Source organism: Raphanus sativus, chromosome 8 (genome assembly GCF_000801105.2).
Source record: "Raphanus sativus cultivar WK10039 chromosome 8, ASM80110v3, whole genome shotgun sequence".
Lineage (NCBI taxonomy): Eukaryota > Viridiplantae > Streptophyta > Magnoliopsida > Brassicales > Brassicaceae > Raphanus > Raphanus sativus.
In genome coordinates, this window is record NC_079518.1 from 19,665,475 (window position 1) to 19,690,909 (window position 25,435).

Here is a 25,435-nt window from a genome sequence, read left to right on the forward strand (position 1 = left end):
GTTTAAACTTTTTCAGTGACTCTTTTTACTTAAAATCCAAAAAAAATAACAATTAAAATCCTACTTAGCTTTGGCTAAATATTATTCCAGAAAGAAGAGTTTAATGAGAGTGGATACTTGGCGAAACAGAGATATCTCTAAAAAGTTCGTATGATTATTTACAAGTTCAAGCTCTGTAAAATCTCTGCTAACCTGAAGATGTATATGCTGGGTTAGTTCGTGAAGTACTACAGGAGGTAGTACATATGTGTGTCATGAAGATGGGCTGAGTTGGAGTTCGTGTTTTGTGATGTCCGTGGGCTTGTTAAGCTTGGAGAAGAAGTAATATATTTATCAGAAAGTTTACATTAAAGATAAATGATATTACTTGGAGAGGAAAAGGCAAGAGAGTTATTTCCTAAGAGAAAAAGGAAAGTTACTTAAGTTGCTTTTGGAAGAACTTGAGGAACAAGTTCTGGTTATCTACATAAGGAGGACGTGCCTCCATGGAGAAAGGTGTCTCTGCTAAAAAGAAAAACAGTTGAGAGATCGTTCTGGTGTTGCTTGTGTGATCAAGCCTTTGGTGTTACTGCTCTGCGTTAGGTGTTGACGTAGTTGGTGAAGTACTTCCGAGAAGTGGAAGATTGAAGCCTAGACTCAGGGGGAGTTTAGCTCGGGGTTTGGAGGATCCTGATAAACAGAAGTCTAGACTCTAGGGTGAGTTTTAGCTTAGGATTGAGGCTAATCCTAAAGGATTCTTGTAATAGAAAAGATTGGTGTAAGACTCTCTTGTTCTAGTGAATTCGAAAAGATAAACTTGTGTGTTTTACTTTCTGCTATTATTTCTCTGTCCTCACTACATTAACAAGTGGTATCAGAGCGGGGCTCGATAGAGTTAACGACTTAGTTTCGAGTAGATCAAGGTGAGTGACAGAGACTGCGTCAGGAAGAAGAACAGAGTTTGTGATGGCGGCATATCAAGAGGGAACGTCTATGACAAAACCCCACGTCTTGATTCATCCAATTATGGATATTGGAAGGTTCGTATGCAAGCTTTTATCAGTGGGCTTGATGAGGATTGTTGGAGTTCTATTGAAGCTGGTTGGAGTCCTCCGGTGATGCTTGATGATGAGAAGGTTGAAGTTCTTAAGCCAAGAGACAAGTGGACTGCTGCAGAGAAGAAGGCTTCAAGTTGCAACTCTAAGGCAAAGACTGCAATTTACAATGCTATTGATGCGAGCTACTTCAAGTTGATTTCTCAATGTGCTTCAGCTCAGAAGGCATGGAAGACTTTGGAGAATATGTTTGAAGGTACTACAAGTGTCAAGCGTACCAAGCTGGATATGTTAGCTTCACAATTTGAGAATCTGAGGATGGATGAAGAGGAAACCGTGGCTCAGTTTAGTGCTAAGTTGTGTGATATTTCCAATGAATGTTTTGCACTTGGAAAGCAGTACAAGGACAAGAAGCTGGTGAAGAAGCTGAAGAGATCGTTGCCATCCAAGTTTGAGTCAAAGATCTCTGCTGTAGAAGAAGCTCACAATCTGGATGAGATGCCTTTTGATGAGTTTGTTGGGATTCTTCAAGCTTTTGAGCTGAGTAGATTACATGGAGGAAAGGTGAAAAGCAAAGAAGATCCGCATGGAATTGCTTTGAAGAGTTCATCTTCTGAAGATCCTATGGTGTTGCTGTCAAGAGATTTTGCTGGCTTTCTGAAGCGCAGAGAAGAGAGGATGAAGAATGCAAGAAGAAGTGATTCAGGCAGATCATCATCAAGGGTACAATGCTACGAATGCAATGGATTTGGCCATGTCCGCAAAGAATGTGGGAATTTACTGAAGTTAAAGAAGAAGGATGAATCTGGTACTGATTCAGATGATGGTGAGGAGTTGAAGAACTTGGTGGCGTTCACAACTTTTGTGCCTAGTTCTAAGACGGAATCTGCGACGGGATCTGCGTCAGCGTCTGCGTCAGGGTCTTCATGTGGAGGTGATGATGATGATGTAAGTGATGATGATGATGGAGACTTTGATCTTGCTGGGAAATATGAGAGGCTGTATGAGAATTGGCTCAAGCAGGTTGATGCTAATTCACAGTTTGCTAAGGAGAAAGCTAAGCTAGAAGCTGAAGTTGCTGAAACACTTAAGTATGCCTCAGAGAAAGAAGAAGAAGCACGACAGGCTGGTGCTCAACTTGCGGAGACTCAAAAGGGTTTGAAGATGCTGAATGGTGGGACGAAGCAGCTAGATCATCTGCTCAGTATTGGAAAGAGTGATCGATGTGGCCTTGGATATCAAGGAGAATGTTCTACAGCTGAAGGTGTTTTTGTATCAGCAGGAAAAGCTGAGGTTTTAGCTACGTCTACTACAAGACCAGAGGTTAAGGTGTCTACAGAGAAGACATCTAATGGAAAAACTGCAGTGAAGACTGCAACTGATGTGAAGAATGCAACTGCTACGCGTTCTGCTACGGCAACTGCTACGGCGACTGCTCCAGAGAGAGTTTCTGGATTGAAGAGTGCAGCTCAACGAAAGTGGCGGCCTGTTTGTCATCACTGTGGTGTTGTTGGACACATTAGGCCAAGGTGTTTCAAGTTGTTGAGGGAGAAGAATCAGATGGTACAAGCTTATGGTGCTTATGGTGCTTATGGTATGAGGAGTCATGGTCCTATATGTTATTCTTGTGGAGTTCAAGGGCATATTCGACGTGAGTGTTTCAAGCCAGTTCAAAGAGCTAATCATGGAGGATTTGGGCTCATGAATACGTGGTCTAGGAGATATGATCAGTGTGGAGATGGTGGAATGGGATTTCCTCCTTACTTTGGAGGATATAGATCTTCATATTAGTTTTTGACCATGATGTGACTCATAGGGGGAGATTGAAGACGTGGTCTTATGTCCAGTGGTGATGAGTTCACATGCATAGTCAAAAAGGGGGAGATTGAAGATGTATATGCTGGGTTAGTTCGTGAAGTACTACAGGAGGTAGTACATGTGTGTGTCATGAAGATGGGCTGAGTTGGAGTTCGTGTTTTGTGATGTCCGTGGGCTTGTTAAGCTTGGAGAAGAAGTAATATATTTATCAGAAAGTTTACATTAAAGATAAATGATATTACTTGGAGAGGAAAAGGCAAGAGAGTTATTTCCTAAGAGAAAAAGGAAAGTTACTTAAGTTGCTTTTGGAAGAACTTGAGGAACAAGTTCTGGTTATCTACATAAGGAGGACGTGCCTCCATGGAGAAAGGTGTCTCTGCTAAAAAGAAAAACAGTTGAGAGATCGTTCTGGTGTTGCTTGTGTGATCAAGCCTTTGGTGTTACTGCTCTGCGTTAGGTGTTGACGTAGTTGGTGAAGTACTTCCGAGAAGTGGAAGATTGAAGCCTAGACTCAGGGGGAGTTTAGCTCGGGGTTTGGAGGATCCTGATAAACAGAAGTCTAGACTCTAGGGTGAGTTTTAGCTTAGGATTGAGGCTAATCCTAAAGGATTCTTGTAATAGAAAAGATTGGTGTAAGACTCTCTTGTTCTAGTGAATTCGAAAAGATAAACTTGTGTGTTTTACTTTCTGCTATTATTTCTCTGTCCTCACTACATTAACATAACCTTCTCAAAGGAGTAGAACAAACCAACTACTTAAACTCTCCATACTTAATATTTTTCCTTTTTGCTTTAAAATCCTAAAGTTTTTTTTGATTATCACTTTACAATGCTCCTCCACACATGTTTATACGTAATAAGTTTTGTGGCTAACTCTACCTGACTTTTGAGGTGGAAAATATATACTGAAAAAATTGTGAATTTTCTTTTTTCTTTCTCTTGTGAACTTCCAAATCCACAAATAAAGGAAACAATATTTCATACTAGCAAGTTTTTATTAGAAAAGAATTATAGGAGAGAGAAAAAAGGAAAGAGGTTTTCGTATAAATAATGGACTAATTTTCATAAAAAAACATATAACAAAAAAACGAGAAATCTCTCAAGGCGAAGGAGAAGGGCGATTTTTTAGGCGATTATCTATGTTGGTCGGAGAAACTGTTTTCCGACCGTTTCTCACAGCTAAAACCGTTCATCACACGACGGTTTTGTTCGATTTTGAGGCACGAGTGGAGTAGTTCTCCCCCCATGTCTCCTCTATTCCCACTAATATGGAGATCGATGTGTGGCCATATCGTTTCACTATATAAGCCAATCTCTGGTAAGTTTCCTACACAATTTCAGTCCTACTCTATTTCTTCTGTCTTTCCTCAGATTAAACAAAAAAAGAAACAATCATGGCTGATAACCTGCGTCGAGCGATTCAAGATCTAAATTTGGGGGCATAGGATGAACCGGAGGTGCTGCCACATGAGGTTTGCAATGAGGCTGTTCGTGTGAATCAATTTTCACTGATGGGGCGTCCTCTCATGAGAAGGAAGCAAAACATTCGTGCGGTGGTCAACTCTCTCCCTCGTATATGGGGTCTCTCTGGACTTGTCAATGGTCGCTTAATTGACAGGACAAGATTCCAGTTTGTTTTCCCCTCTGAAGAGATGATGAGATCAGTCATCAATCGTGGGCCATGGGCCTACAATGAGAGAATGCTGGTGATCAAGAGATGGACGCCAGAGATGACGGAGGAGTCTCTGGATTCAATCCCCTTTTGGATCCAGATACGTGGAATCCCAATCCAATATCTAACTGCTCCTGTCATTCAGCACATTGGGGATCGTCTTGGTGGCGCAATTGAAGTGGATTTCAACCCTGAAACAGCCACTGCCATTGAGTTTGTTCGAGTCAAGGTGCTTTGGAATGTTAACTCTCCACTCCGTTTTAAGAAGAACTTTCAATTTGCTCCAGGGGCCAACACTCTTCTTCGCCTCCGCTATGAACGTCTCAAAGGGTTTTGTGAGACTTGCGGTATGCTTACGCATGATACTGGAGAATGCGTTCAGCAACAACAACCTCAGCAGATGGAAGAAGGTGACGAAGGGGATGATAATGATGGAGATGAAGCAGGAAACAACCACCCTCAAGAACAAGTGGATCCTGAAGGTCATGGGAATGATGCTGGTGATGAGGTTCTGCCAGAGATGAAGGATAGTGAAGAAGGGGAACATGGTGATCCAGATGAAGGCTATCGCGCTCAGGCGATTCAGGTTGGCAGTCCACATGCGATTTCTGATTCCTCTTGGAACAGCCATGTTCTTCGCCACAATAAGTTTGTTGAGAACTTGTTGGATGATTGTATCAATGGAGAGACTGAGGTAGCTGAGGAAGGGGGGCTGTTGAATGGGAAGACATCAATGGAGGCAGAGCCTGAGCCGATGACTCCAGAGATGGATGGACAATGGCCCTTCATGCAGTATGGGAGCTTTCTGGAATCTGGAAGCCAGTCGGGTGAATCTTCTAGGAAGAGGCAACGTGATGATGCTAACTGTGTGGACAAGTATCCTGTTGTGTTGCAGAAGATGTCCAAAGTTGAGGCTTCTCATGGAAACTCCTTACGCAAGTTGCAGCTTGATTATGGCGACATGGAGAATGATTTCAACAACATCATTCGTCCTTCCCTTTCTCGAGGCGCGGTGGGCCTAATCCATCAAATCCTCCATGAGAGTTGAAGTTTGGAACTGTCGGGGCTTGGGACAACGCCTCACAGTTCGACGTCTAAAGGAGCTACAGAGGGTGTATGCTCCTGACATGTTGTTCCTGGTGGAAATTAAGCAAGGTAAAGTCTAAGTGGAGGATTGGCTGTGCTTTGGAAAAGTTATGTTTCTGTTTCTTGTATTTCTGTTGATGAACGTCTTGTAGACTTGTTTGTGGATTATAAAAATTTCAGTTTTTATTTGTCATGTGTTTATGGACATCCAGTACCTAAATATCGTGGTCACTTATGGGAAAAGCTTCAAAGATTAGCAGTCTCTAGAGTAGGTTCTTGGATGATATGTGGCGATATGAACGAGTTGAGTGATCCTGCAGAAAAAATAGGAGGCCAAGTTAGAAGTGAAACCAGTGTAAAAGCATTTAAAACTATGCTTCAGATTTGTGATATGAAAGATCTCAAATCTAAAGGGAATCCGTTTAGTTGGGTTGGAAGGAGAAGAACTGAAATTATTGAATGTTGTTTAGATAGAGTTTTTGTGAACTCAGCGTGGCTTCATAACTATCCTTTCTCAGAGAATGAATTTTTTGAAATAGCGGAATCCGATCATCGTCCAATGATAGTCCACAGTGGGATATAGACCAGATGAGAGACGTGGTCTTTTAGGTATGATAAGCGTTTGTATAAAGATGAGAGCTTTGCTTCTACTGTAAGAAGAGATTGGAGTAATCATGATCATAATTTACACTTTTCAAACCAACTGGTGCAGTGTAGACGTACTATGGCTCAATGGAAGAGAATGCATAGAATAAACGCAGCAGAGGATTTACAGCAGATTAGAGTCCAAATTGACAGAGCTACTCGTGATCCTACTGTTTCCATTACTACCATTCATGCTTTACAAAGGCAATTAAATCAAGCATATGCAGATGAAGAAGAATTCTGGAGACTCAAAAGTCGAAATAGATGGCTTGCTTTTGGTGATAAAAACACAAAGTTTTATCAGAGTACTACTAAAATAAGAAGAGCAAAAAACAAAATCAAGAGTATTACAGATGATCAGGGCATTGTTCACACAAAGGATGAGGCTATTGCATTGGTGGCCGGCAGAATCATATTTTCAGAACTTATTCACTGCTGGAGACATAGTTTGGGATCCTGAAGGATTTGAAGCCAGTTCAAAAGTATCAGTCGAGATGAATAATTGGCTAACTCGTCCAGTATCTGATTTGGAGATTAAAGAAGCAGTATATGGGATTGGTCAAGCCAGAGCACCAGGCTCTGATGGATTCACTGGTGCTTTCTATCAACAGTTTTGGAACCTTATTACTCCTGACGTAAACAAAATGGTAAGGGGTTTTTTCGAGACAAGTATCATGGAACGTTCTATTAATCACACCCATATCTGTTTGATCCCTAAATCTACTGAAGCTTCTATGATGAAAGACTACCGCCCTATTAGTCTCTGTTCGGTGAGTTATAAGATCATATCTAAGATTTAATGGTGAGGATGAAGGTTTTTCTAAACGATCTAATATCAGAGTCTCAAGCTGATTTTGTCCCTGGAAGAAATATTCAAGATAATATTATGGTTGCTCATGAGCTCATGCATGCTCTCAAATCAAAAAAGGATGTGGCAGAAAAATATATTGGTATCAAGACTGATATTAGTAAAGCTTACGACCGGGTTGAGTGGAATTTCCTTGAAAAAGTTATGGAAAAAATAGGTTTATAGCAAATGTGTGAGGGACTAAACTCACCTCCTGATTTTAGGTCAGGTTAAGATTAAGAATGGGAAGATATTGAGGGCTGAATCCCGTAAGAACTTTGTAGGATGAAAGAATCATTTTTATTGATGATTTTGGTAAAAGACTGTTTACAATAGATGTTTGATGTTTACAAGGAAAACAAAGTGTTTGAGAGCTAATGTCTATGAATAGTAAAAAATGCTGGATCCCTTTGTCATTGCTTGAGGTCTCCTTTAAATAGCTTCAAACCCTCTTTGGTCGCCATCAACTGGTTTCCGAGATCTCCTCCGTGATTTGAGGGATTTGTAACAGCTCCCCTTTGACCGGGTCCTGCGCCTGTTTACTCGCCAATGAGATGTCTCTTTTCCTTGACCTCTCTGTCGAATGTCTTCAGCTCACAGCCTCCGGTTTTGACTTAGCTGCTTTTGAGGATTGGTTTCATGATAGGCCTATCGCGGCCCATTATTATTTCTTGATATTAATCATCAGCTAGGGTGCCATATTTGGGCCCAATAGTTGCCCCCAGCTTTCGAGATAAGATTCTTCTTACCTCGGGAGCTAAACATAGCCGCCGAGCATCAATCATTTGTTGAGATCTCGAGTAACAGTTTCCTTCGTCGAAGATCTCCTTTGCTCGATCCGACGGTTGAGATTGCATCTGATGAGACCGACGGCTCAGATAAAAGATTTTTGAAAAGTTATCTCCACTTATCGAGGCATGACTGGATATAAAGCTGCAGGTATTAACTGCCTCTCTCTCCACTTTTCCCACGCCTATCGACGGTTTCCCTGGTAACTTCCCCTCTTTCTTTATTTTACTGCGTTTTTTTTTTCTGTGCTTCTTGATCGAAATAGTATTTCGTCTCTACCTCTCTTAGAGATTTCGTTCTTACTCTGCTTAGTTAGATCTCTCCTTTTTCGCTTCCTTTTTCCTTTCTTTACCCCTCGATATGAGTCAAAAGGAAGTTTCCGGCGAGGTTCAAATCTCTGCTTCCGGTTCTCGTCTTATGAAGGTTAAACAAGAAGCCGGCGAGAAGATGAAGAAGGACGCCAAGAAGAAGAAGGCTAAGGATTCGATTGGAGCAAGGGTTTCCAAACGAATGAAGAAGAAAGATGGTGGGAGCGCCTCTACCGGACCTCACTTTCCATCGTCATTAAAGAATCAGGATGTTGTGAACCTCGTCGTCCAAGCTTATGGCAACAAGGAGCTAGCCAGATTAGGTTTCCTCTCCTGGCCCTTCTCTTAGACCTCCTCGATCACTATCAACTAGCCCTCTCCCAGCTCTGTCCCTCGGTCATCCGAGTGGTGAACGGATTCATCACCAGGACTAAGGAGGAAGGGGTTACCGTAGGTCTAACCGAGCTAATGAGTCTCTTCTCGATAAAGGAGAGTGGTGAAAGGATTCATCAAAACTAATTATTCACATCAATACCAGAGTCAGAGGAGTAGCTCTTATAATCCAACTCCAAATCAACGGTACCTGAGAAGCAGAACCAAGATGAGCAAAGAGAGAGTCAGTTCCTTTAGAGACTTCACAGAGAAATCATCACTTATCTAAATATATATGAACTTTAGAATAGATTACCTAAATATTATTATGTTAGTCTCTACCTGTTTCTGCGAATTCTTCCATAAAACACCAATCTTCTAAAGCTTATTCTCTGTTCTCTTCTCTGCCCTTCATCATCGATATCCTCAGAGTAAGGAGAAATTGTTTGATTATTGTTGTTTCCAGCAGAACGAATGGTGGTAGCTTCTTCGGCAGCTATTCTCCATTGGTTTGATTGAACGTTGAGCTTCATGAGTTCTGTTTTCAATTCTGAGTATGACGCTTGAGTCGCATCTAGTTGCTCGGTGACCTTAACCGCTCTCTGGCTACTCTTGTCAGCCTCTTCCATTGCAGTCTCTAGCTTCATGAGTGCCTCTTGTACATCTGTCTCCCTCTTCTGGATATCTGACTTCAGTGTCTCGTTCTCGTCTGAAACGATCTGGAGTTGTGTCTGTTTATCCATCAAATCCGCCTTTAACTTCTCGATTAGTTGATTCGGCTCAGCATCTGTCTCTTTCTGGTTCTTCTTCAGTAATAGGTACAAATCATCTTTCTCCTCTGACATAAACTTTAGCTCTGTATTCTTAGCCGCCAACCTCGCGTTTAGCTTGTCTATCTTGTATTTAGCTGTCTTTAATTCAGACTGGAGTTCACCTTGTATCCTTAACCAAGAAGAAGCCTCTACATTCCCCTCTTGGTCTTTTTCACCAGAGGCTTCGAGAGCTGCTCTCAGTCGCTCTACCTCACATCTCAAGGAAGATACTTCTTCCTTCATCTCATCTGATTCCCCAGGTTTTAAACTTTCTTAGTCTTCAAGCAGAGTTTCGTGGTTTTCCAAAACCCTCGGATTGGCCAGAAGTTTAGTCGCAAGACCTTCAAGCCATACCATCCTCGATTTTGACTGTTCAAGCTCCACCGCCAGTTTCTTATAACTCTCCACTGCTTTCGTGCCATCTGACTTCAGTTCTTCTACTGCCTTTTTAGCACTCTCCAGTTGCCTAAGAGTTTCAGTGGCTAGAGCATCCATTTCCACCTCTGTTACCTCGCAGTCCTTAAGTAGGTTCCTAAAATTCTCTACGAGAAAAAGTGTGTCCATTAAGTTTCCCCTCAAAAGGTGAATCTCAGAGTTACGCAACTCAGCTTGTCTCACATGACCAGCTTCGGAAGAAGCCACCATTTCAATCTGAAGTTTGAGTTGTTGGATCTCCTCAACAACAGCAGCTGTGAGAACCGAATTCCGCACTGTCAAATTAATCGTAAATAAGGAAAGTAGGGAAAACCCTAATTTCCCAGAGATCCCGGATATCTGCGAAAACTACACGCCAAGCAACCAAGATACTGGAATTTAGACGAGATGAGCTAAAATCGTAAATAAATCGTATAAATGAACAAAGTAGGATTCTTATTCCGAAATCGTGTTTGAGCGTGGACAACAGGTAAGAACTCGACTACGAGAGCTGTCGATCAGTTCGCTAGTCTAGCCACCTAATTCTAACCTATTCGAGTCGCAGCTCGCTAACAAAAACGGAAATATTGCCTAAATTTCTCTAAGTGCTAAGTTTGCTCTGAGAATTCCTCCCTCTATGCCTCTCGCCTTGAACTCCTTATATACTCCCTTTTAGGTCGGTTCACGCCTTCCTCTTTTGCCCTTAAGCCGTCATAGTCGAAAAATGGAGGTATTCCATTTTTCCCGATCTTCTGCGGAAAGTTTCTATTTTTTCCGATCTTCTGCGGAAAGTTTCCATTTTTTCCGATCTTCTGCGGAAAGTTCCCATTTTTCTGCGGAAAGTTCCCATTTTGACCGTGCTTCCGGTGTCGATGAGTATCCTTGAGACCTCGAGATCTCTTATCACGAGATCTATGACCAAAGGGTCGCAGTGGGGTTGATCGAGTCCGGTGGCCTCTTCTTCCGTGAATGTCACTGGATCGCTTTGCTCGTCTTGAGGAGGGGATTGTGTCGGATATTTCGCGCTTGACTCGGCTTTACGCTGGTAGGCCTTGATGGCCGAAACCGAGTCCTTGCAGTAGTGCGATCCTCCGATGATCATGTTCACCCTCCTGCGGTTGTTATCGTTTTTTGCGTCATCCTGTTTTCTTCCGTGTTTCTCTCCCGTCTGATTTCTGGGAGAAGAAGTTTCCGCGGGAGGATTTCTGTCCGACCTTGGTTGTCGATCGGTGTCGAGGATTAGATCCTTTATGCTGGTTACTCTGGAGAGTTCTCCGGCGAGCAGTCTCTCGGTCAGCCTTGCTCCCAAGACCTTGCATCTGGTCATGGAGTGACCTCTGGTTTGATGGAGCTCGCAGAAGGAATTCTCATCGTAATTCTGGCTACGGCTTCTGCCTTGCTCCGGATTGATCGCATAGTTGTGTGCACCCCGGAGTTCTTCCTCCTCGTGATGGACGTACTTGTCGTTACGAGAGGTCCTCCTTTTTGATTTCGGATCCGCGTCTTTGGAGGGGTTCTTCGTCGGCTTATGCTTTTGCGACAAGACTATCGTCTACTCCTCCATCATTATATAATCCGATGCTTTGTGGAGGGCATCTTGGATTGTACGAGGTTTCTCGAGTGTTACCCACTTTCTGAACTTCGATTTGTACCATAGTGCCTTTCTGAGCGCATCTATAGCGACCTTGTCGCTAATTCCACTCACCTTCGACATAATCAGCTTGAAGCGGCTTACGAACTCTCGGAGGGGCTCGCCCTCTTCCTGAGCCATGCTCCAGAGGTCGACCTCGGACATTTCTCTATCCATGAACATGGAGTATTTTAAGAGAAACTCCGAGGCGAGCTGGCGAAAACTTCCGATAGAGTTTCGCTCCAATCGGGAAAACCATTCGAGTGCCGCGCCTTCGAGGTTCTCAACGAACAGACGACAGTATCCGACATCGATCTCGCTGTCCTTTAGCCTGGCTCTTCCCATGGCGATATGGAACGCCTGGAGATGCGCCTTAGGATCAGTGGTGCCTTTGTAGATTGGTATCTTGAGTTTCCCTGGGTAAGATACCCTAGTTTCGGAAATACGTGCGGTGAAGGGCGTTTTGCGAGCCACTTCAAGGAGTCGATCGATATCCAGAGCGGAGCTCGTAGCGTGGTGAATTTGCGATTTCACAGCCTTTACTTCCGCAGCGGTCTTGGTGATGTAATTGCGGAGATCGCGGATATCCGGATTGGTTTCAGCCGCTCTTCGAGCTTCTCGATGTTGACGGCGAGTTTTCTCAGCTTGCCTTTCGGCTAATTCTTCCTGCTCGACCCAGTAGAGATTTTCTTCTTCTTCGGTCATGGGAGCGTCGAGTGGAGGAGAATCTTCCCGAGCCGTCTGGCTTCGGGTCCTCCTAGGATGGACATCAGTGTCCTCCTCGGAATCGTCGCTGAGTTCCAGATTGACGCGTTCGATCTCATTTACCTCGGCGTCCTTTTCAAATGGCAGAGGGTTTTTCGAGTTGCTTTTCTCGACGAGGGTTGTCTCGTCAGGGTTTTGTCCGGAAGGACGTTCCTGCGAAGTTGCAGGCTTATCGAGAGGAGTTGCGAACTCGAGTCTCCTTCCGCGGAGTCTCGTAGTTCCGCGGGGAATGACTGTGCGGGTCCTTGCCGTTAAGGTCTGCCCCTGTTTGGTCAAGGTTCCCACGAGTTTATTCTGTTCTTCCGACCTCCTTTCGTAGGCGGCGAACATCTTTCTGAACTCGTCGAGCGTTGCGGCGTTAGCAGGTGCGTTGGCTGCGGTTATATCCGCTGTCGGAGTGCTTGCTGCGTCGTTGCCAGCTCCTGCGATAGGAGTCTGCAAGTTTGCTGCGTCAGCAGTTGCCATGTCTTGGTTGAGCGTTAGCTGGTCGTGAGTAAGATTGATCCGTATCCCCCTCCTTCTAGCGCCAAACTGTGGGAACCGAATTCCGCACTGTCAAATTAATCGTAAATAAGGAAAGTAGAGAAAACCCTAATTTCCCAGAGATCCCGGATATCTGCGAAAACCACACGCCAAGCAACCAAGATACGGGAATTTAGACGAGATGAGCTAAAATCGTAAATAAATCGTATAAATGAACAAAGTAGGATTCTTATTCCGAAATCGTGTTTGAGCGTGGACAACAGGTAAGAACTCGGCTACGAGAGCTGTCGATCAGTTCGCTAGTCTAGCCACCTAATTCTAACCTATTCGAGTCGCAGCTCGCTAACAAAAACGGAAATATTGCCTAAATTGCTCTAAGTGCTAAGTTTGCTCTGAGAATTCCTCCCTCTATGCCTCTCGCCTTGAACTCCTTATATACTCCCTCCTAGGTCGGTTCACGCCTTCCTCTTTTGCCCTTAAGCCGTCATAGTCGAAAAATGGAGGTATTCCATTTTTCCCGATCTTCTGCGGAAAGTTTCTATTTTTTCCGATCTTCTGCGGAAAGTTTCCATTTTTTCCGATCTTCTGCGGAAAGTTCCCATTTTTCCGCGGAAACTGATGTTTATCTCCAAGCATAAACCGTCATAAGGTTTATGGGACTTTTAAGAAATCGTAAGTGGGCCTCGAACCAAGTCTAGGTCCTTTCGGGCCGTTTTTTGGTTTGATGCATTTTTACGATTTCTTCGACAAAGTTAAGTTTCCGCGGTTTTCGTCGTTGACCAGGCTGATGATCCCATTTGATCGAGAAATCAAGAAATGGTTAGCCATAGCTTGCGGAAGATAGCTATAAGGATAGTCGAGATGCATAGTATTTCGTCGTATCGTCGTTTCGGAAGACTTTGGACGTTTCGGAAAGTGGTCATTGTATCGTATGCTTGTTACGGAGCTTGGTCGCTATAGCGACCGAACTCGTGTTCTTGACCCGATTGCCATCGCGATCGGGTTTGTTCCGTGGATTGAAACCCATTCGTCAAATGTCTGAAACCACCACGATGCTCTTAGAATGTTCGTTCGCGGAAGTTTGGACCTTCGACGGTATTGTGCCGTTGATTCAAGGAATCGTTCTCTTTAAATCGTTAGATTAAGAAATCGTAGATTTCTTAAGAAATCGCGATTTCCTAAAATCGTTGTCTTTAGGAAATCGTAACTCTTTATCGTATAAGGATTTTTATTCTCGTAAAAATTCTTAAGTAAAAAATTTTTTATCGGAGATTTGGATGCCAACTTTGCCTTGTCCGATTTCGACCCCAACAGCAGCCAATCCTGCCCTTTCGTCAGAAATACCACCAAACTCCAAATCACATTCCTGAGATACACCTCGATGACTGTTTTTATCGGTTTCTTCCTCCAAAACGGAAACTTCCAAGACCTGATACTGAGTCTCCTGGAGTTTTGAGGAAACTTGTTGTAGCTGTTTCATGGACTCTTCTGATTCTTGCTTTGCTTGCTTCTTTGATGTCTCAGACACTGTGACTTGATGTTTCGCCTTCTTCAGATCCTCTTGAAGCTGAGAGATTATTCTGCTTGCCCTCTTCTTCTGTAAGCAAACAAACAGTGCAGTGTTACAGCAATCCCAAAGAGATAAAAGAAACAGATAATAGAGTATAAGTTAGTTACATTTTCATCTCTCAACTGCTCTAAATTAAATGTTCTACCTATTTTGTATCCCATAGACACAAAATTTAATGTATGCTACATATTTCCCCTAATCAAAGTCAGTTCATTAACATGTTATAATGGAACGGCTTATCTTGGATCATGCAAATAAAAGAGAATTTATTAAATCTAAATGCAACAACAAATAATAAAAGATTGAATCTGAAACAAGCTTAGTACAAGAGATGCCCATACCTCGGAGACATGACTTCGTGGAGGTTTACGGTCTGAAAATTTTGGACTTTTGTCCTTTGGTGTTCTGTTATTAGCTGAGATAGGAGACGAAGAAGAGCCAGGCTTTAGCGCTGCTAACTTCGGTGGCCGAGCAGCACGAGATGACAGCTTCTTAGGAACATCTGGAGATCCATTTCTGCCCCAAAACACGTACCAAATCAAAAACAACAAGATTGACAAAATGAAAATCACGAGGATATCCACATTCAAGCACATGTGCAAAAGAATTAGTAATAGTAACATATCACTAAAGTTCATATTTGTTGGCTAGTATGGATTTCTTGTTCCAGGAAAAAAGAGAAGAGAAAAATTGTGATCGAATTTGATTAAACAGAAGCTATAAGTATTAAGGACCACAAGAAAGCAACCTTAAGACTCGGTGTTGAATATAACTCCCATAAGGAAACAACAAAAAGAAGAATCAGACATAAATGCAAAGAAACTATAGAAAGTCAAAGTCAAGATTTACCTTGCCTTTTGGGTCTGCATACTGTAATATTATCCCTCCCAGCCTCTTCTTTGCTTCTTCAATGTATAGCCTGACCCACCAACAAGTGTATAGAGAGCTCATGAATATTTAATGCAGAAACATGGAGACATATATTACAATTTACAATCCAGTGTCAGATAAAACATGATAGTAGTCTCATTACAATAAGCATAGAAGAATATTTCTTTACGTCTATAATCATATCCAATACCAGAAAATGAACATCTTAAAGCAGAAACAAAATCTTTTCCTGCAATTCTTAGTATTCTCTTATGCTGGCATAGAGATTCGTTGGATCGTCTTTGGCAAACATCTGATTTAATAACAAATGTACTGCTGATTTTTGCTCAAGTCTATTCTATTCAAATGAACCTCTTATCCATAGCTCTAGATCACCATCAAAAACTTCGTGCTTAATATTTAAATTCAATGGACAACAAAACAGTTGATTCATTATCTTGAAATGAGATACAATCAGCCCAATCAGATTTAATGATATTAACAGGCAACAAATAATTCCTTAATGATTGAATTAACAGTTTTGCTCCTGAATACTTAGCATAAAATTACCACAACTCAAATGTTTCGAACATGTATATTTCTCTTCAGAACAAAGTCCTCAAACTACTAATTCACATCAATACCAGAGTAACCAAATCAAAGGTACCTGAGAAGTAGAACCCAAGATGAGCAAAGAGAAAGCCAACTCCTTTAGAGAATTCACAGAGAAACCATCACTTAACAATAAATATGAACTTCAGAACAGATTACCTAATTGTTATTGTCATTCTCCAGCTATTTCCGAGGCTTCTTCCAAAAAACAACAATCTTTTTTAGTACATTCCCAGTTTTCTTCTTTGTCACTTGATCATCGATCTCCTTAGAGTAAGGAGAGTTTGTTTGATTATAGTTGTTTCCCGTAGAGAGCATGGCGGTAGCTGCTTCCACAGATTCTCTCCATTGAACTTTGAGCTTCCTTGGTTCTGTCTCCATTTCCGAGTTTGACACTTGAGGTGCATCTGGTTTCTCAGTGACTCTAACCGCTCTCTGCCTACTCTTGTCATCCTCTTCCATTGTAATACCTAGCTTCTTGAGCGCATCTGTCTCCTTCTTGTGGATCAGTGTCTCGTTCTCGTCTGAAACGATCTTGAGTTCTGTCTCTTTATCCACCAACTCCGCTTTCGGATACTCCATCGCCTCCCTTAGTATCTTAAGCTCAGCTTCAACACCTGTCTCTTTCTGGTTCTTCATCAGTTTCAGGTTGTTATCTTTCTCCTCTGAGATAAATTTTAGCTCTGTATTCTTAGCCACCAACCTCCCGTTCAGCTCGTCTATCTCGGATTTAGCTATCTTTAGTTCAGAGTGGAGTCCAGCTTGTATCCTTAACCGAGAAGAAGCCTTCACATTCCCATCTTGATCTTTTTTACCAGAAGCTTCTAGAGCTGCTCTTAGTCGCTCTACCTCACATCTCAAGGAAGACACTTCTTCCTTCATATCATCTGATTCCCCAAGTTTTGAACTTTCATAGTCTTCAAGCAGAGTTTCGTGGTTTTCCAAACCCCCCAGTTTAGTCACAAGACCTTCAAGCCATACCATCCTCGATTTTGACTGTTCAAGCTCCAACGCCAGTTTCTTATAACTCTCCACTGCTTTCGTGCCATCTGACTTCAGTTCTTCAACTGCCTTTTTAGCACTCTCCAATTGCCTAAGAGTTTCAGTGGCTAGAGCATCCGTTTCCGCCTCTGTTACCTCACAGTCCTTAAGTAGGTTCCTAAAATTCTCTACGAGACAAAGTGTGTCCATTAAGTTTCCCCTCAAAAGGTGAATCTCATAGTTACGCAACTCAGCTTGTCTCACATGATCAGCTTCGGAAGAAGCCACCATTTCAATCTGAAGCTTGAGTTCTCGGATCTCCTGAACAACAGCAGCCAATCCTGCCATTTCATCAGAAATACCACCAAACTCCAAATCACATTCCTGAGATACACTTCGATGACAGTTTTTTTCGGTTTCTTCCTCCAAAACGGAAACTTCTTGTAGCTGTTTCCTGGACTCTTCTGATTCTTGCTTTGCTTGCTTCTTTGAGGTCTCAGACACTGTGGCTTGATGTTTCGCCTTCTTCAGATCCTCTTGAAGCTGAGAGACTAGCGCCTCAAGCTCAGTTATTCTGCTTGGCCTCTTCTTCTGTTAGGAAGCAAACAGTACAGTGTTACGGCAATCCCAAGGAGATCAAAGAAACAGACAATAGAGTGGAAGTTAGTTACATTTTCATCTCTCAACTACTCTAAATTAAATGTTCTACCTATTTTATATCCCATAGACACTGAAATTTATGTATGCTACATATTTCCTAATCAAAGTCAATTCAGTAACATGTTATAATGGAACGGCTTATCTTGGATCATGCAAATAAAAAAAAAGAATTCATTAAATAAGAATGCAACGACAAAGAAAAAAGGTTGAATCTATAACAAGCTTAGTACACGAGAGGCTCATACCTCGGAGACAAGAGTTCGTGGAGGTTTACGGTCTGTAACTTTTGGACTTTTGTCCTTTGGTGTTCTGTTATTAGCTGATATAGGAGATGAAGAAGAGTCAGGCTCTAACGCGGCTAACTTCAGTGGCCGAGCAGCACGAGGAGACAGCTTCTTGAGAACATCTGGAGATCCATTTCTGCCCCAGAACAAATACCAAATCAAAAACAACAAGATTGACAAAATGAAAATCACGAGAATATCCACATTCAAGCACATGTGCAAGAGGATTAGTAATAGTAACAGATCACTAAAGACCATAATTTGTTGGCTAGAATGGATTCTTGTTCCAGGGAAAAAAGAGACTAGAGAAAAGTTGTGATAGAGGTTGATTAAACAGAAGCAATAAGTATTTACGACCACAAGAATGAAATCTTTAAGATTCAGTGTTGAATATAACTCCCATAAGGAAACAACAAAACCGGAAAAAGAATCAGCCATATACAAAGAAACTATAGAAAGTCAAAATCAAGATTTACCTTGCCTTTTGGGTCTGCATACTGTAATATTATTCCTCCAATGCACAGAATGAATATCTTTTGGGTTCATCGAAAAGATGTTCCCAGCCTCTTCTTTGCTTCTTCAATGTATAGCCTGACCCACCAGCAATTGCCGAGAGAGCTTATGAATATTCAATCAGAAAGATGGAGAAATAGGTTACAATCCAGTGGAAAAAATGAAAAACATGATGGTAGCTATTAAAAAGAAAGGATAAACGTAGAAAAATATTTTTTACGCCTATAATGATATCCAATACCAGAAAATGAACATGTTAAAGCAGAAACAAAATCTTTTCATGCACTTCTTGATATTGCCTTATGTTAGCATAGAAATTAGTTGGATTGTGTCTACTGCTTCTTTTTTGCTTAAGACTATTCTATTCAAATGAACCTGCTTATCCATAGCTCTAGAACACCATCAAAAACTTAGTGCTTAGTAATTTCAAATCAATGGACAACAAAACCGTTAAGTCATTATTTTGAAATGAGACATGTTGTGCGTCTCAGTATTAAATATAATTGAAAACAACTGTTTAAGAGATCTGATGTGTAAAATCACCGTGCGTCGCGGAAACACTGAGAGGAAAAGGGAAAAGCCACGAGACAACAACAACCACTGGTGATCGAAACCTTAACAACAGTAAAGTCGGTAACTTCCAGTTGTTACTGTTCTGCGAACGTTTTTAAGAGACCTTCTCCGGTTGTTACTGTTCCTGGTCCGGCGCAATCAATCGCCGTCGTCGGAGAGGGGAGCTCGAAGGGGAGGAGTTTCAGGGGAGACTTGATGTACAGGCTTTACTCCAAGGGAAGTTGGGTGACGTGGCGTTGGTTGGGTTTGGGTTCGCGATTTGCGACCAGAGGGATGCTCTGTTGTTCGAGTCGAAGGGGCAACTTATTGGCCGTGGCGCGAATCGTCAGGGTGCGGAGATTCAGGCGTTGACCAGAGGGTTGACCGAAGCGTCTAAGCTTGGGATCAAACACATTGCCATCTTCTGCGATTCTTTTTTTTTGTTTCATTGCTATGCTTCAATCTCACAGTGCCTTTGTTGTTGCTCTTACTGTTGTTGAATCCGTGCGTCATTTAGAAATAGGAATGAGCATTGCTATTTTTCTCAGTGCTATATACTCTTTTTAATTTGTTTTAGGGAAAGTTGCTGATTTCAAGTTTCCTCTGTTCCGGAATCAATAGATGTTAGCTAATGTGTGTTTGTTTTTCAATTGCAAACTGTTACGGCTAGAGAAAAAAAAAAGGAATACTTTGAACTTTCATTTTTTGTAATGTGATGAAAAGAGTTGTAGTGACTACTCTATCGTTCTATGCCGTGACCATTTTGTAAGCCAATGTTGTCTCTCTTTACTTTGAAATATAAAGAAGTTATTGCGCTACCATCACTAGCTATTAGAGTGTGGACTGTACGTTCTAAGGTCATTCGCTTGTGCTTTGTGCAATGGGGTCTCTTTCTCTATTCCAATATTTTATGCTTTCTTTACCTAGACTTTCATTTTCTGTGCTTCATAAGATTTTTATTTTATCTGAATGCAGGTCATGGGAAGCTGGACGCCTAAGCAAAAGAAGATTGCCATGCTAATGGATGATTTGCAACGGATCAGGCAACAGTTCTCGTTTAGTCAAGCTGTTCTGGTGGCTGGAAACGAAGTGAAGTATGCTTATAAACTTGCTAGGGAGTCGATTGTTTCGCAAGCAACCCCTCTTGAAAATCCCCCCCAAAGCAACAGTAGCTCGGAAAGAAGAGTGTATTATCTGTTTTAACGACAGACATCGATCCCGAGCGCATGTTTTCTATCGGTAAATGCAGTCATCGCTTTTGCTTTCAGTGTGTGAAGCAACATGTCGAGGTGAAGCTGCTCCACGGAATGATTCCAAACTGTCCTCATGATAAATGCAAGTCTGAGATGGTTATCGATGCATGTGGCAAGCTTTTGACGCCAAAGTTGGGTGAAATGTGGAAGCAGAGAATCAAGGAGAACGCAATACCCGTCACAGAGAGAGTCTACTGTCCTTACCTGAGGTGTTCCGCTCTAATGTCCAAAACCAAGATATCTGAATCTGCCAAGAGCTTGCTGTCTGCTTACCCTGCATCTGGAGTCAGGAGATGTGTCGAATGCAATGGTCTCTTCTGTGTGGACTGTAAAGTCCCGTGGCATGGAAAGCTGTCATGCACCGAGTACAAGAAACTGCATCCTAATCCTCCAGCAGATGATGTGAAGCTAAAATCTCTGGCAAATAATAAAATGTGGCGCCAATGTGGCAAGAGCCAACACATGATCGAACTTAGTCATGGATGCAATCACATAACTTGCAGGTATCTCTCTAACTATCAACACTTTTATCATCCTAATAACCTTTGGATCCAGATCATCAAATTTTAGCACGTGGTTTACATTTCATCAGATTTCATTATTTCCCTGTTTAACCATATTGGTGGCATATTCCCTTTTGGTATTCACGTTAGGTGTGGGCATGAGTTTTGCTACAACTGTGGAGGAGGATGGAACAAAAGAACAGGGACCTGTTTTAAGCAATGCCCGACCTGGGACGAAGCATACATCATGCGTCAAGATCCAGCGGGTGTGTATGTGGCGCCTAACAACTACTTTAATGGAGCATATACATCAGGCGTCAAGATCCAGGGCGTGCGTATGTGGCGCCTAACAACTACTTTGATGATCATGATGAGGAGGATGATGAGGATTATGAACCTGATGAGATTTTGATTACGACTATGGTGACTTCCCCGTTAATTTTGGGCATCATCATATGAATGGCGTTAATCCTGATGATCCCTTCTTTGATTTGCCAGATGGTAATATTTCCCTTCTAAATCTGTTTAAAATCCTTGAATCTCATTAGCTAATTCGTACTGAACCCACTCTTTGGTAAATCCTGTAGGTGTGGTCTTTTTACCACATATGTTGTCTCCCAGGAGCCGTCAGCTATTGTACGACTCGGATGATGATTCTGATGAGGAAACGGGTCAACCACCCCATTTGAGACAGAGTAACGCCCCGTCTGGTAATGAGACAACAAGACTTAGTGCTGAAGAGCCCTTTGATCCCTTCTTTGATCTGCCAGACGGTAATATTGCCCTTCTAAATCTCTGTAAAAACCCTTGAATCTCATTAGTTTGTTCGTACTGAAATCACTCTCTGTCTCTCTGATGATCATGTAGGTGTGGTCTTTCACCCACATATGTTGTCTCCCAGGAGCCGTCAGCAATTGTACGACTCGGATGATGATTCCGATGAGGAAACGGGTCGATCAACTCATCTGAGACAGAGTAACGCCCCGTCTGGTAATGAGGCCACGAGAGTTAATGCTCATTTCACACAGAGTAATGACCGGTCTGGTAATGAGACAACAAGAGTTTATGCTCCTCCTGAGGAAGAAGAAGAAGTGGACGACTGCCCATACATTGGAACTTATGGAGAGTACGGTACAGAATATGACTCGGACGGCTATGAAATCGAGGATCACACAAACCCTTACTATTCAGATGACTATTGAGTTGTAATTTGGAACCAAAATTGGTCTCCTTTGCTTAATGATCTTTCGGCTGTAAACTTTTTGGTGGATCATATGTTTTCTATGACTTCTATTTGCATTTGAGTTTGGGAGATTCAGGAGTGGGAATTTGTAGAAACCTTGGGTTTGAAGGTAAAAGCTTTGTTTTTTCATATAAATGTCAACTAGATTTCGACCCGCGCGCCCGCGCGGGTGTGATATTTTAATAAAAATGATTAGTTATATCTACCATATTACATATATATGTTTATACGACACTCTTATTGTTTGGATTTTTAAATATATTTAGTTCCTCTATTTAGTTGTTTATATATCTAATATATTTGTACGTTATAAAAATTTGGAATATAAATTAAAACAATATATAAGAAAATATATATAGAATGTATTATATATTATGTTACCCAACCATTCATCTTCTTTTCGATTTTAATATGTGTATTCAAAGCACGGGATAATTCTAATTTGATTTTTCATTTAATAGAATGTCAAATATGATTAACATTTGAGTTTAATTTCTATATTTTAGAGTTCATTTATACTAAACATGACATATAAGTTTTATATTAAATGATCCGACAGTAAATGTAAATATTTTTTTTTCTATAAATATATTAATTATTTAACTTTTTAGAATTTTTTTAACTTTTACTAATTTTTGTTGCATTATCAATTTTAGAAATCATTATAATTTGTATTAGCCAAAATTTAATGATGATAATATTAAATTTCCTTGACCAACATTGTGTAGAAACGTATTTAGTGAACATTTATATACTCATATATATCATTAACTATTTATAAATAATTTTTATGTAATTAAAATTTAAGAGTTGTAATTAAAGTTGATTTGAAAATGGGTTTTTGAAATATTTATACTGGACTTAAACTTGGACATTTGTTAATCAATTAGGCGCTCCCTAGTTCTTGAATTCCAAGTTGTGGGATTCTTTAATTCTGAGTTGTGATATTGTTAGTTTTGGGACTGGCTGTTGGCTGACAAAAAAAATATGAGCTGCTTTGTTTTTTATATTGCTCGAAAATATTAAGAGAAGCAAAAGGGATGGGCCGTGTATTTGAATCGTTAATGGACCTGTATTTAATTGAAGCATAGGCAAACGGGTAATCTGCCAGCATAATCAAACGCGCGGGTCAAATTTAATGAAATGGGTTAATAACGTTAATTATACGACTGTGTATTAACTCAGTGGCATTTAACTGTAAATATCAAAAAAAATCAGGGTTATTTTTCATTTGTACTTCACTTTTAATAGGATAGATGATGAAACTGTCACCTAGAACTTTTAAATCACCGAGAAGCAAATGTCATGAAAAGTTATTGATAACTAGTCCATTCTCTGTTGGTCCACAAAAAAAATGCAACTACCTGTCATTATGGGCCGAAGTCTAGCCCGGGTAAAGCCCACCCACGAATAAGTCGAAATTCAATCATTTTTCCAATTGTCACCGTCACGTAATCGGCGATTGTGAGAGCTCTCCCACGTTCTTTAACTTCCGGGAACCCTCAGGTGCAAGTCCACACCCTGAAGATGCCTTAGTGACGATAGTTCCGCTGTTTCTTTAGACTAGCAGATATTTATATTTACTGTTCTGATCTCGATGAATTGGATTTTCGTAAAACGCAAATATCTGTGGCGGAGATGAAACGCAAACGCAAACGTCCTTGCTTGAGCATTCTACCAAATAGCCTTGCAGGTTCGTCGTTTATCACTAAAATCATATTTATAAAGGGTCAAGTCGAAATGTGTTACAAAAATGGTCAAGTCGAATAGTATATCGGTGATGAGGAAAGTTGTATAGTTTGTGGTTATGGTTTTATTCCTTGAATGTAGTGTTAATCTCTTGAATATTTCTCAATGGTAATCACATAACTTATCAATGGACAAAGTAAAATTGTTTTTTTAATACTTGTAGATTGAACTAGGCATCTATATTCTGTCATTCTAGTTATGAAGTTTTGTAAGATGTAGACACTTTGGTCTCATTTAAGGTTTTATTTTATCTGTCACATTTTGTTCATATTCAAGTCAACTTGTATTTTATTTTTATTTATATAATTAGGACGGTTAATTTGTACTCTGATTATGATATTCTTCCTTTAAAAAATATAGTGTTAAACCTCTTTTGTTTATTTTTCGATTGATTGCCAGTCTTGTGACATTTGCAGACATTACAATAAAGAACGGAACACTGTTATTGGGTGGTCACTTTATTCACAAAATTTGTAAACTCTTTCTCCTGTAGATTTGGTTGCCCTCAGCATAATGCAAGAGACATATATGTTTGTGTTCAAACTCTAATTCATGGGGCACATGTATGTTTCACCTCGTGAGAGGTAAGGTTATGACCTCTTCATTTTTTCCCTTGAAATTAGATCCTCATATCGAAAATATATTCTAAAAGCTTTTTGGTGCATCTTCGTTTAAAATGCTTGACCTTTTTTCTAGTTGTGCACCGCATCCTTAGCTGATCTTCTGAACCTAGGATTGCTATGATTTAGATATGAGGATCTAATAATCACATTTGTATGCCTTGTGCTTATTTGGATATTTTAGATATAGCTATGATTGAAATGGTACTTGTCCAATAAAATTTGATATTGACATAAATAAATAGCGTACAATGTGCTCATATTTAGCTTTCAGAGAACACACGGTTAAAAAGTCAATGGGGCATTCCCAGAATCAAACTTGGGACCTCTCGCACCCAAAGCGAGAATCATACCACTAGACCAAATGCCCGAATGTTGAAGAAACTAGTCTTGAAATTCAGTTATCCATTATCTTTTAGTGTTTTTACTGAATTGTCAATAACTTGGGCATTATAATCGTATAGTGATGAGTGGTATTATTTTGTTGAAGTATTTCAAGTTATAAACAAGGGGGAGAAGGGTTGTTGCTAACTCCAGGGGCTGGTCAGGCGATGGTTTGACCATTATCTCTAAAAATCTAGCAGAAGTAAGCTTGCATACCAAACATGCATTGTGTAAAATGCCTATACCCTCTTGCTGCTTTATCTCCGTTAAGATGTGATGTAGCGGAAGCCTTATAAAATAGAATTAGAGATCCGTTGATTCTGAGAATACCCGGAAAACTAGGATAATCACAAAGATCTTATTTAGTCTAAGAATGCCTAAGATCGATGTCTTCTTAAATTCGTTGAGATCACCAATGATCTACCGAAAACAAGGAATAAAGAGAAATCTCTCAATTTTATTAATCAAATCATAAACTGAATACAAGATTAAACCTAGACGGCTATATATAATAAAACCATAAAACCCTAAAATAATAAAGGTAATTATCCTAATAATTAATAAAATAAACAATAAGATATTTGGAATATTTCCAAATATCTATCTACATCATTCTCTCCGGGTTGGAGAAGATTTGTCCTCGAATCTTGATCGTCTTCTTTGAATCCAAAACTCTTTCCAATAAAAATTCTTCCTCGAATCTTCAATAGCATGTTTTGCACGATTTTTGCACGAATCTGTATGTATTTTGAATCTTCACAAATCCGTTTTTGCACAAAGTTTGCACGTAACATATTATTAAATTTTTGCACAAAATCTTCATCAATACGATTTCGCCCTAATTTTGCACGGAACTCGTCTTGCACAGACTTTGCACGGACCTCGTCTCGTCCGAAATTTGCACGGCCCAGATTCTCAAAAGAACCTTCTTTGAAGATGAAGTCAACATCGTCTTCATCCACATCAT

General features: G+C 40.8%; 1 protein-coding gene and 2 pseudogenes across 1 annotated transcript; 1 reads left to right on the forward strand and 2 right to left on the reverse strand.

The window, feature by feature from the left end:
* Positions 1–8,721: 8,721 nt before the first annotated feature.
* LOC108807891 (interactor of constitutive active ROPs 3-like) lies at positions 8,722–15,113 on the reverse strand (annotated as a pseudogene).
* Positions 15,114–15,909: 796 nt separating this feature from the next.
* Positions 15,910–18,147, reverse strand: LOC108811116 (interactor of constitutive active ROPs 3-like). The gene is made up of 3 exons (XM_018583169.2): positions 18,128–18,147; positions 17,613–17,787; positions 15,910–17,298 (listed from the first exon to the last, which is right to left on the reverse strand). Exons 1-3 carry the CDS (start codon positions 18,145–18,147, stop codon positions 15,910–15,912), a joined length of 1,584 nt encoding a protein of 527 aa, XP_018438671.2.
* Positions 18,148–18,663: 516 nt separating this feature from the next.
* LOC108811148 (E3 ubiquitin-protein ligase RSL1-like) lies at positions 18,664–21,918 on the forward strand (annotated as a pseudogene).
* The last annotated feature ends 3,517 nt before the right edge of the window (positions 21,919–25,435 follow it).

Excerpts from the sequence above, each read along its gene's own strand:
- LOC108811116 (XM_018583169.2), bottom strand. The coding sequence starts at position 18,147 with ATGCAGACCCAAAAGGCAAG. Across the intron at positions 17,788-18,127 it reads ATGCAGACCCAAAAGGCAAG|AAATGGATCTCCAGATGTTC; the intron begins GTAAATCTTGAT and ends GTTCTGGGGCAG. Across the intron at positions 17,299-17,612 it reads CACGAACTCTTGTCTCCGAG|AAGAAGAGGCCAAGCAGAAT; the intron begins GTATGAGCCTCT and ends GCTTCCTAACAG.